This window comes from Entelurus aequoreus, linkage group LG04 (assembly GCF_033978785.1).
Source record: "Entelurus aequoreus isolate RoL-2023_Sb linkage group LG04, RoL_Eaeq_v1.1, whole genome shotgun sequence".
NCBI lineage: Eukaryota > Metazoa > Chordata > Actinopteri > Syngnathiformes > Syngnathidae > Entelurus > Entelurus aequoreus.
The window spans coordinates 71,360,096-71,373,291 of NC_084734.1; the positions used below are offsets into that span (position 1 = coordinate 71,360,096).

General features: G+C 39.2%; 1 protein-coding gene across 2 annotated transcripts; it reads left to right on the top strand.

Annotated features, from left to right (window-relative positions):
• Positions 1-10,393: 10,393 nt before the first annotated feature.
• LOC133647981 (forkhead box protein I3-B-like) lies at positions 10,394-12,345 on the top strand. 2 transcript variants are annotated; one of them, XM_062043743.1, is made up of 3 exons: positions 10,394-11,116; positions 11,200-11,331; positions 11,402-11,589. In XM_062043743.1, the coding sequence occupies exons 1-3, from the start codon at positions 10,516-10,518 to the stop codon at positions 11,440-11,442; spliced, it is 774 nt and encodes a 257-aa protein (XP_061899727.1). In that variant the 5' UTR covers positions 10,394-10,515; the 3' UTR covers positions 11,443-11,589. The 2 variants fall into 2 exon arrangements, with proteins under 2 accessions (XP_061899727.1, XP_061899726.1); XM_062043742.1 differs by having other exon boundaries at positions 11,200-12,345.
• The last annotated feature ends 851 nt before the right edge of the window (positions 12,346-13,196 follow it).

Here is a 13,196-nt window from a genome sequence, read left to right on the forward strand (position 1 = left end):
TCGGCGCATTAAACATACGAGTATTATGGTGTGTGTATAAGGTAAGACATATTATCTGGCATTTTATTTCGCAATATTATGCAAAAGCAACTTTTCTTAGCTTCTGTTTTTTTTATTTTGATTGATTGAAACTTTTATTAGTAGATTGCACAGTACAGTACATATTCCGTACAATTGACCACTAAATGGTAACACCGAATAAGTTTTTCAACTTGTTTAAGTTGACCACGTTAATCAATTCATGGTACAATTATATACTATCAGCATAATACAGTCATCATACAAGTTAATCATCAGAGTATATACATTGGATTATTTACAATCCGGGGGGTGGGATGTGGAGGGGGTTGGGGGGGTTAGGTTAGGTTGCTATCAGCATATTTCAGTCATCATACAAGTTTATCATCTGAGAAATGGACATTGTAACAGTGAAGGTCTCACTTCGTAGGATATGTACAGCGAGCAGTGAACATAGTGAGCTTTGAAAGCATAAGAACAAGTATATACATTTGATTATTTACAATCCGGGGAGGTGGGATGTGGTGGGGGGAGGGGGTTAGGCTAGGGTTGTAGCTGCCTGGAGGTGTTCTTTTAGTGCGGATTTGAAGGAGGATAGAGATGCACTTTCTTTTACACCTGTTGGGAGTACATTCCATATTGATGTGGCATAGAAGGAGAATGAGTTAGGACATTTGTTAGGAGAATGAGAATGGTACCTGCTGATCTGTATTTGGGATTTTCATAAATCCTGAAAAATTGCGCGGCTCCGCCTTTGTAGTCTGTACCGACGACGTAGTCAATAGAGAAAAAGAAGAAGCCTATCTTCTTGTTATGTGGCATTCATTCTCCACTGTTGCCATTTTCCAATATAAAGTAGTGTAAAGTTCTTACTTATATCTGTCAGTAAACTCGCCACGGAAGCGCTAAAACATACCTGTGTAGTGAGTTCATATTATTCACCCAAGACGGTTTGTCACGGGACACATTTCCAGCCTTGTTGTTTCCGGATGAAGAGATGCTGCGCCTTTATTGATTTAAGTAAAGTCTAAATGTCCTTAAAACAGTTAGCTCCATTTTTTGACACTTCTTCCATTCCCATCCTTTCACGCTACTTAGACTTGGACTTAGACAAACTTTAATGATCCACAAGGGAAATTGTACACCGCTACAACAAAGATGACGGGGAGAAGACGCTGCCGAAGGTAAGCCACGTAAATAAGACCGCCCACAAAACGGCGCATCCGGAAGCGACTGTCAGAAAGCGCCTTAAAAATGATCTGGAAAACATAATCTGTGCAAAATTTTGACCAAAAAGCCACCATTACATGTTATGTACAAACGTAGTAGACCACAAGGAAGTGGAACAAAAAACAAATAATATGACTCCTTTAATGCGCCCTAGTGCTCCTTTTATGTGAAAAAATATCAAAAATAGACCATTCATCGGCAGTGCGCCTTATAATCCGGTGCACCCCATGGTTTGGAAAATACGGTAATCTGATTAACAAAATAATCATTTGACAGCTCTAGTATCAACACCAACTATCAAGTATGTAATGTGTGTTTCCATTTTCAAATGTGTGTGCACGTAGCGAGTGACTTGTCCACATCCATCCATCCATTTTCTACGGCTTGATCAAAAAGCTAATGAATATATCCCTAGAGGTATTTTTTTGTCATTCTGGTAACTCAACTTACTCACAAAAAAACAGTAGCTCAATTTTTGGCATGTATAATTGTTATTCAACTTTATTACCTCTGCTTTTCATACATCAGTCACAGGTGAAGCTTGCGGCAGCTGATTCGGTGCCTCCTGGACTTTCAGGTGTCCCAGCTTGTCAGGGTGGCCGACAGAAACGATCAGATCACACAGCTTAAGCTGTATTTGCACTGCAGGGGGAGGGGAAAAAAAGAAATGCCTGAGTATCCGCAGGTGGCAGCAAACCACTTAAATGTTGCATGTGTAGAGCTGAATGCATGTTATAAAACAATACTGTTGTTATATAAAACACTTATCAGGCATAATGTATGTCATACATTATTTCTGGAATGTTTTACTTATTTTAAGTGTGATGCAGTGTAGATACTATAAAGGTACTTTATTGATTCATTTAGGAGAGTTCCCTCAGGAAAATTAAAATGTGTAGTTAGAGTGTACATCTCTGTAACTTCAATTATAATGTAATAATAAATTAATTAATACCTCTCTTAACGTGAGGAATAGAACAAACATAGGTTTGAGCTTTTCATGTCAAAATAAATGTTTACTTCTGGTACGCTTTATTTTTATGGCTCGAACTGTCCCCTTTGGCAGAGAACAAGTCACATCTAGTTTGAGTGATAACCATTTCAGTAATCCTTCAGTTACTTCTATGCCACTAGCGGGGTACAATCTGACAGGCGTCATGTACAACAATGTAAGCGAGGCGCCACTGACACCTCTGAGTGTGGCTAACTTGCATAGCGGTTGGACTTGCTGTAATCCACGTGCGGCTATCGCATTGCAGATCGAGGGCAAACAGTTGCATGTGTGCTTTGCACAGTTGGAAATTGATCATCAATGTCACCTTACAACCTATTGATCCTTACTGACATTTTGGAAGTAGAAGAAAAACAAACCACACACATGCTAGTTGATCCATGCAATCAGACAGTAAGTCCAGCCCTTTTAGGATGTATTCCAGATCAACGCAGGTGTTTGAGGAAGATTGCTCCATTTCTCTGCTATCCATCTGGAAAACAACAACAAAACAATTACATAAACAGCAGTGACTCACTCCATGTGAAATAATTGTTAGATTGTTTAATGCGGTGTTTTTCAACCACTGTGCCGCGGCACACTGTGCCGTGAGATACAGTCTGGTGTGCCGTGGGAGGTTATCTACTTTCACCTATTTGGGTTAAAAATATTTTTTGCAAACCAGTAATTATAGTCTGCAAATGATGTGTTGTTGTTGAGTATCGGTGCTGTCTAAAGCTCGGCTGAGTAACTGTGTAATACTCTTCCATATCAGTAGGTGGCAGCTGGTAGCTAATTGCTTTGTGGATGTCGGAAACAGCGGGAGGCAGTGTGCAGGTAAAAAGGTATCTAATGCTTAAACCAAAAGTAGACAAAAAGGTGAGTACCCCTAAGAAAAGGCATTGAAGCTTCGGGAAGGATATGCAGAACGAAACTAAAACTGAACTGGCTACAAAGTACACAAAAACAGAATGCTGGATGACAGCAAAGACTTACTGTGGAGCAAAGACGGCGTCCACAAAGTACATCCGAAAATGACATGACAATCAACAATGTCCCCACAAAGCAGGATAAAAACAACTAAAATATTATTGATTGCTAAAACAAAGTAGATGCGGGAAATATCGCTCAAATGAAGACATGAAACTGCTACAGAAAAATACCAAAAAAAGAGAAAAAGCCACCAAAATAGGAGCGCAAGACAGGAAATAAAACACTACACACAGGAAAACAGCAAAAAACTCAAAATAAGTCACGGCGTGATGTGACAGGCCGTGACAGTACACCTACTTTAAGACAAGAGCTATATTGATGCATGCTTGGTTATGGTTTAAAGTCATAAACGACTTTTTACTGTCAAATGAGTTTCGTTTTTTTAATGATTTCTGCTGGTGGTGTGCCTCCGGATTTTTGCAATGCAAAAAATGTGACTTGGCTCAAAAAAAGGTTGAAAAACACTGGTTTCATGAATAACAAAAAAATAAGGAGTCCATATTTTTCTGAAAATGTATTTATTTAAACTTTTAGCAGAATTTAACTATTACACTTACAGGCTCACAGTCTACATAAATGCATGAGTATAGAACTACCTCATAATGTACACTTCCAAAATGTATCCCTGGAAAAATATAACAATGTGTAGCTGCGATTATGGAATGAAAAAAAAAATCACGTGGAAGTGCGTGGCTCCTGCTGCGGGTCACCTCTCACAGCGACCGAACATAGGAGGCGAGCCTCCTCCAGTTGCAGCATGGAGCTCCACAGTGCGGGGTCGGTCCGCAGCGCCACCATGTCATACGCCATCCATGTCAGCTGCACTGCAGGCGGACAGGACGGCAGCTCAATCGTACGGTACTTCGGAACATACGTCCGTCAATAAATCGCATACCTGATATGTTTTCCATGTCTTCTATCATTCTCTCCAAAAACTCATTGAGCTCCAGCGAGTCTTCAGTGCTGTATGTCAGCCCAGGAGGTGACGTGGAGTCGGTCATCTGTTCAACAAACCGGCATTTCCATCCTCAACTAAAACTCTTTCAGCCATGTTGGGTTATGACGCTCATTTCCCTAGCTCACGTTAGCTTATGATGCTAACTGCTTTCATCTTCACCAGTTTGCATAAAGTTGTCGTTGTTTCGGTCACTTATTACGAGAAACAACCGAATCGGCTACTTGTGTGATTTAAAAAAATATTTTTTATGGGTATTAAAATATTTACTTACACTAAGAGCTTTTTGGTCCAGTCAGGCAGACGTCCTTCGTGAAGAGAACTTTCTAGTGATGAGCACACCTTTAATTAAAGCTATTTTGGGAAATTTGAAAGATCTAATCTTTTTTTAATTAATCATACATTTTAAAATTCCCATATCACTTTTAAATGTATTTTGTGTAAGTTTAAATAATACACTTAAATGGAAGACAAAATGTATGAATAAACAAACCTTCAAGGCAACCACTCTGTAGCACAGGGGTTCCCAAACTACGGCCCGCCAGCGTCCAAAATCCGGCCTGCGGGAAGTCCCAAGTTAAAAAAAGAAAATAATAATAATAATAGTTTTTTTTTTAAATTGTTATTATTATAATTTTTTAAAATATGTCCTTTCTAATCCATTTTCTACCACTTGTTACTCTCGGTGTATCCTAGCCACTCAGGCAAATCATATTGTCTAAAAATGCCTTTTCTCATCGATAACGAGACATCATTGCGCTCGGAACATATATGTATGTATATATTAGGGGTGTGGGAAAAAATCGATTCCAATTCGAATCGCGATTCTCACGTTGTGCAATTCAGAATCGATTCTCATTTTTAAAAATCTATTTTTTATTTATTTGTATTTTTTTAATTTTTTTTTAATCAATCCAACAAAACAATACACAGCAATACCATCAATCAATCAATCAATGTTTATTTATATAGCCCTAAATCACAAGTGTCTCAAAGGGCTGTACAAGCCACAACGACATCCTCGGTACAGAGCCCACATACGGGCAAGGAAAACTCACCCCAGTGGGACGTCAATGTGAATGACTATGAGAAACCTTGGAGAGGACCCCCCGCCCCCCCTCTAGGGGAGACCGAAAGCAATGGATGTCGAGTGGGTCTGACATATAATAGTGAAAGTCCAACACATCAGCGAAAGTCCAGTCCATAGTGGGGCCAGCAGGAACCATCCCGAGCGGAGACGGGTCAGCAGCGTAGAGATGTCCCCATCCGATGGACAGGCTAGCGGTCCACCCCGGGTTGGGAGCAGAGTAGAAAAGAAAAGAAAAGAAAAGAAAAGAAACGGCAGATCAACTGGTCTAAAAAGGGAGTCTATTTAAAGGCTAGAGTATACAAATGAGTTTTAAGATGAGACTTAAATGCTTCTACTGAGGTAGCATCTCTAACTTTTACCGGGAGGGCATTCCATAGTATTGGAGCCCGAATAGAAAACGCTCTATAGCCCGCAGACTTTTTTGGGCTCTGGGAATCACTAATAAGCCGGAGTTCTTTGAACGCAGATTTCTTGCCGGGACATATGCTACAATACAATCGGCAAGATAGACAGGAGCTTGACCGTGTAGTATTTTATACGTAAGTAGTAAAACCTTAAAGTCGCATCTTAGGTGCACAGGAAGCCAGTGCAAGTGAGCCAGTATAGGCGTAATATGATCAAACTTTCTTGTTTTTGTCAAAAGTCTAGCAGCCGCATTTTGTACCATCTGTAATCTTTTAATGCTAGACATAGGGAGGCCCGAAAATAAAACGTTACAGTAATCGAGACGAGATGTAACGAACGCATGGATAATGATCTCAGCATCGCTTGTGGACAAAATGGAACGAATTTTAGCGATATTACGGAGATGAAAGAAGGCCGTTTTAGTAACACTTAATGTGTGACTCAAACGAGAGAGTTGGGTCGAAGATAATACCCACATTATTTACCGAGTCGCCTTGTTTAATTGTTTGGTTGTCAAATGTTAAGGTGGTATTATTAAATAGATGTCGGTGTTGAGCAGGACCGATAATCAGCATTTCCATTTTCTTAGCGTTGAGTTGCAAAAAGTTAGCGGATATCCATTGTTTAATTTCATTAAGACACGCCTCCAGCTGACTACAATCCGGCGTGTTGTTCAACTTTAGGGGCATGTAGAGTTGGACCATAACAATGCAATCTAATTTTAAAAACAAACCCGACCCAGCAACACTCAGAACTGCAATAAACAGAGCAATTGAGAGGAGACACAAACATGACACAGAACAAACCAAAAGTAATGAAACAAAAATTAATATTATCAACAACAGTATCAATATTAGTTACAATTTCAACATAGCAGTGATTAAAAATCCCTCATTGACAGTATCATTAGACATTTATAAAAATAAAAATAAAAGAACAATAGTGTCACAGTGGCTTACACTTGCATCGCATTTCAGAAGCTTGACAACAAACTGTGTCCAATATTTTCACAAAGATAAAATAAGTCATATTTTTGGTTCATTTAATAGTTAAAACAAATTTACATTATTGCAATCAGTTGACAAAACATTGTCCTTTACAATTATAAAAGCTTTTTACAAAAATGTACTACTCTGCTTGCATGTCAGCAGACTGGGGTAGATCCTGCTGAAATCCTATGTATTGAATGAATAGAGAATCCTTTTGAATCTGGAAAAAAATCGTTTTTGAATCGAGAATCGTGTTGAATTGAAAAAAAATCGATTTTGAATGAAATCGTGACCCAAGAATCGATATTGAATCGAATCGTGGGACACCCAAAGATTCACAGCCCTAGTATATACACTACCGTTCAAAAGTTTGGGGTCACATTGAAATGTCCTTATTTTTGAAGGAAAAGCACTGTACTTTTCAATGAAGATAACTTTAAACTAGACTTAACTTTAAAGAAATACACTCTATACATTACTAATGTGGTAAATGACTATTCTAGCTGCACATGTCTGGTTTTTGGTGCAATATCTACATAAGTGTATAGAGGCCCATTTCCAGCAACTATCACTCCAGTGTTCTAATGGTACAATGTGTTTGCTTATTGGCTCAGAAGGCTAATTGATGATTAGAAAACCCTTGTGCAATCATGTTCACACATCTGAAAACAGTTTAGCTCGTTACAGAAGCTACAAAACTGACCTTCCTTTGAGCAGATTGAGTTTCTGGAGCATCACATTTGTGGGGTCAATTAAACGCTCAAAATGGCCAGAAAAAGAGAACTTTCATCTGAAACTCGACAGTCTATTCTTGTTCTTAGAAATACACTTCCGCCCGAATGCAGCTGAGATAGGCTCCAGCGACCCCGAAAGGGATAAGTGGTAGAAAATGGATGGATGGATACATATATATATATATACAGCCCGGCCCCCAGCCAAATTTTTTTAACCCAATGCGGCCCCCAAGTCAAAAAGTTTGGGGACCCCTGCAGTAGCACTTTGAGATTCCAGAAATATAAAGTGTGTTATAAATACAATGCAATAATACTAACAATAATAATAATCATTTTTATTATTACTATTATTTAATACACTTACATTATACTGCTATTACATGATACATTTTAATTTATAATTATATCAACTGACCCATATTCAAGATATTTAATATTGCAACCAGTGAATTGGACACATTAAAAGAGCAGCTCATGTTACTGTTTCCCAAATTAAATAGTCAAAATATGAAGCACTTCGACATTACTGCAATTTACTAAACTGAGACATTAAAACCTTTTGAATGTCAGATTGTGGAATTAAATTATGGAATTAGCCATGCAAAGAAGTCAAACAATGTACTACTATGATCCAGTTTAAAGGGGAACTGCACTTTTTTTTTGCCTATCGTTCACAATCATTATGTAAGACAAGGAGACAGATGTAATTTTTTTGAATGCGTATTAACTCCTATATAAACACAATTAAAAGTCCGCTTACAATGGAGTCATTGGGAGGTTCTTTACTTCGCCCATAAAAACCTCTAAATAACCATCCAAAAACTGCCAACACTGCTCCATCTACTTGAATATTAACTACGTATTAGTGATATTGTGCTAAAGCAGACTAAATATTTATAGCAGCGCCGTGATCACAGACCTTGTGTGGCTATGTTGACATCATCGGCTGGTGAGCTGCTTTCTCGTCTTGGAGCTTGTGAAAGTTTGTTTTAGATCATAGTAATGACTCTCGCCTTGGTAGTAGAAGGACAAGGACATAATCCGACAACGATTATGAGTCATTCTTCACCTAAACAGGACTATATCATAATTCTAACAGTCGGCATCTTAGTGAGAGCACACATTGTACAGTAAGTGATGTTTAATTATGTTTGTTGACTCTCATGAAGTATGAAGTGAGTAGTAATCAGTGATGTTGTCATAGGTAAAAGCGAACGTGGTGATGCGTTATTTTAATTTGTATTAGTTTATTTGACAAGGACATTACAATAAACATTGCTACCTATAGGTAATCAATGCCAATGCACATAAGGCTTCTAGACACAAGCTATTTTGCAATACTCATCCCTGGTTAGGCTTTTAAAGAAAAGTTCAGAAAGGTGAGAAACACGTACAAAAGGATTAAGACAAGTACAAAATAAAAATACATAAAAAATAAATGGTCCCAATTGCCCATAGTATATCCAGTTCTAGTGCTCACACGTCTGATTTTCTTTAAACACTTTTTTAGTTTTGTGGAAAAAAGTTTAATGTTGGGCTGTGACTTTTTTGTGAAGTTTTTTGATTAAAATGCAGAAATGTTACATGTTATTATGAATGTGCCTGTTACTACATTACATATACTGTATACTTACAGCGTGTATATAAAACTTTGATGGAACTGTTGAATGTTTTTAAGGGCTTTATAGGCACAATAGAGCGAATCCCATTGTAAGATGACTTTTGATCGCATTTATTTACTAGTTAGTATGCATCAAAAAAAGAAAAACGTGTGCTTGTGTGAGATAAGGAATTTGAATGATAGGCACAATTTAAAAAAGTGCAGTTCCCCTTTAAGAAACTTTTCAAACTAAAAGTGTATACATAGTACAAGTAAGTCGAATTATGATAAACCTCTTGAACTTATTGAAAATATAGTATTAATTTTATTAAGTGAATAATAACTAATGCAACTATTTTTTTAGGAGAACGTTGTATTTACAAATCTTTGATGTAAATTGTGTTGCAAATTAAGGACAGGAAGTAAACATATGTGTTAGTAATTCCTATGATGTGGAAACAGGGTACGATTAAATAAGCTTTGCTTCTTCCTACTCCTTTGTGGGCATGCTGTAAAATAATTGGAAAAAATGTGATGTATCATATTAAATCTGTATACATGTTTGAAATAAACTTCAACCAACCAACCAACCAACCAACCAACCAGTTATTCTAAATATGAAGAACTGTGGTGGCTTTGACTGATAATAATAATAGTGATCAAAACACAATATTTTTATGGAATTGGAAAGGCAATCTATGGTTGAGTATTGTTGGATCATTACCCATGTTGTGGTTTATTTGTTTTAAAGTTACATTTAAAAAGTTACATAAAAGAACATCATGTGATTATATTTTCACATTTCAACATATCTGAAACGGAGTAGGGAGAAACAAAACTTATATTTAATCCTACCCCATCTTCATGTATTTTACTGATAGTTCATTCACAACATAACTTTTAGTTTTTTTACTTTAAGTTAAATTCCTGTTTATAGGAAGAAAGGTTTTGGGGGGAAAAATAACACGTAAAAACATATTGGTTATAGTCAATGAATGCTATGTGTTACTTAATGCACATCATTTATTCAGACAAGGTACAATTACAGAAAAACAAATTATTATATACATATTTTTTTCCATTCAGCCATAAGGTTTAAATCCATGTTGGCAAGGATACAACTTAATTAATCATGTTTGTACTGAGCAGGCTAAGTCATTTTATTCCGTTTTTTTATTTGCATAGTAATAATAGAAAAACATACAACTGAACTCAGTCATACTCTTACAGCTTAAGTTTTAAGACAATGGATTTAAACAAGGTTGAACAAAACCCCTGAGGGAACTGAATAGGCCGAAAAAAAACAGGCTGCTCACCTAAGGAGACAACCAATCAAACGAGACTGGGGGCGTTTCCGGGAGGCCGATAAAGCAGGTATGACAGGTGACATGTGAACATAAAGCAAGGGCAAAACGGACAAGCAAGGACAGCAGTTTGGATCAGCTTGCTACCTCCAACACTTTCATAAACTGAACGCTCTCGTCAAGGTAAGAAGAAACACTGCTTGACAATGTCTACATTTGAGACACAGGACCAGTCTCCACCACGCTGTGGCCCTCAATTTCCGAGCCTCGGCCAGGAGCCTCCTGAACTCAGCTTGTACAGTGACTGTTACTACCCTCCGCCATCACTGCCAAGTCCTCAGCGTACCACACCGACATCATACGAGCTGAGCGAATTCAGCACTGCCTCCGCTAACCCTTACCTTTGGTTCAACGGCTCTGGGATCAACACACCATCATACCTGACCACCAACGGGCCACCAGGCAACCCCGGCCCTCCCTTTGTCCCGCAGCACTACGGCATGCAGAGGCCTTACCTCGGTGCTACAGGTGCTGGAGGCCCAGGAGGGGAGTTGAGCTGGTTTTCCCTGCCTTCACAAGAGGACTTGATGAAGCTGGTCAGACCCCCTTATTCTTACTCCGCTCTCATCGCCATGGCTATCCACGGAGCACCAGACCGCAGGCTGACCCTGAGTCAGATCTACCAATACGTCGCAGACAACTTCCCTTTCTACAACAAGAGTAAAGCAGGCTGGCAAAATTCCATCAGACACAACCTGTCACTCAATGACTGCTTCAAAAAAGTACCAAGAGATGAAGACGATCCAGGTAATATTTTGAGATATGCCTTTCCTTTGTTATGCAGCCTATGTCTTGTTGAAATATCCTAATGTATCCCTATGCTTTTACAGGCAAGGGCAACTACTGGACACTCGACCCAAACTGTGAAAAGATGTTCGACAATGGAAACTTCCGTCGCAAAAGGAAGAGAAAGTCAGACTCCCTTTCTGGTGTCGAAGGTGGTTCAGGGGCCACTGAGTCAGGTGAGAGTGACAGGGGAAGTCCCAAACTCTCTGCCAACTCTGCCCTTAACATCTCCCCAACACCGGACAGAATTCCTTCTCCGTCATCGTCTGGTGCTACACCTTGTCTAAGCAGCTTCCTATCCGAGATGTCAGGAGTGACTGCTGGATCTGCCAATGATGTGGGAGGTGATGGCTTGATCCGACCCCTGCAGGTCAACCTCCCCATGGATGGGCCTCACAGGCTTCCACAGCCTGGAAGTTTTAGTAGCTACTCCCCAAACTCAGCTGGCCGAGAATGGCTTCCACAGGTGCAAGCTTCCCCTGTGCTCTCCTCTTCACCCACCCACTCTTCACTGGGGTACTCAAGTCCAATCCTGAGCCAGTACAGTGGGTCCAGCGGACACTTCTACCCCCCGCTGGGCTCAACGGGAATCATCTATCACCGCGAGGGCACTGAGGTTTAACATAAGGGGAGGGACAACTGGTCGTACTTTCTTTTGCAGTAGAGATCCAATGTTGTTTTGAGATGCAAAACAGCCTTAGCATGTTTGCGCTGACTGAGACAGTTGGTCACAAGAGCGTGTGACAGCAGACGAGCACACCTTGATTCCCACAGGAACAGCCGAGTCAGCAGCGAAGGGCTGAAACTGTCTGAGAGTACCAACTCCGATGTCAGCTTTTTATCCCAACCAAACGCTGGTGTCTATCAGAGCTGACTCAATCCTAACTGATCTGATCTGCTGACATCAGTCTGTTCCACACAACTGTCTGTGATTCTTTGATGGTTATCACACAAACACAACGTAGGCAGCACATTTAGAGGGGTGCTTCATTACACATTTGTCTACATCTTGTGTTGCTTCTGCTTTTATAAAAAATATGTTTTTCTGTAAGAATCTTATGAAGTTACAAGAGTCTTGTTGAATGTGTCTTGCAATGTTAATCATTTATGTTACTGGTCTGTTTGTACACCTGTTAATATTCATAATGTAAGGTAATGCTATGTTGTGTTTTTGATATTAATAAAATGCTTTGGACTTTGACAGTTGCATTTTTCTTTATCAACATGTGAACAGTTTTTGCTTTGTTCAAAAATTAAAAAAAAATTGAGAACCTAAAGTAGAACTGAAGACAAGAACAGAATGACAAAAAACAGCCCTGCCAGGGAAAGAGATGCTCAGTATAGAGTAAAAGCAGCATGTAAGTGAAACCTGATCCTTGTGTGATGGATTGTTTAACTGATTCTTCTCAATGATAAAAATTCACATTCCCATGCTAGCCCTCCACCCGTTAACAACTAAACACCGTCATCGTGCTTCTGCATACTGCTGACTGAATGTGGCATTAATCACCTTCAGGATCAACTGTGACAACCTTCTCAAGGTTTTGCAAGTAAGTGCTGACTAAGCAATCATGCATTTTAATGGATAATTAACCATCAAATTGGATTATAAATTAAATCTAAAGAGTATAAAGCAGGGCTAATCAACTAAACTGTTTTGGGAGCCAAATTTCCAGAACGCTAAGGTCGGGGAACAGGACTTCTCCCTCCACTGTTATTCTTGTTTTGAGAACCAGCATCCTTTGCAGTGAATATTTGTTTTTGTTTTCTTTTGTCAGAGTACACATTTCAGGAATAAAAGCCCTGATATGCAAAATACAAGTGTCCACTGCATTGGATGCTGACCTTTATGAGGTAGAAATAGTATCGGCCAATGTGTTTACATCGGTCCAAGTTCCTCCATACAACAGGAGAGCTCTAGTGTTTTTAGGAAAGTGCTGCAAAAATGCCACTCTCCCAAGTTTTTAACTGAACTTTAGCCAAACTGGTATCATTCGGGGGCCGGAATTGGCCCCCTGGCCACTAAGTCTTATATTTCATC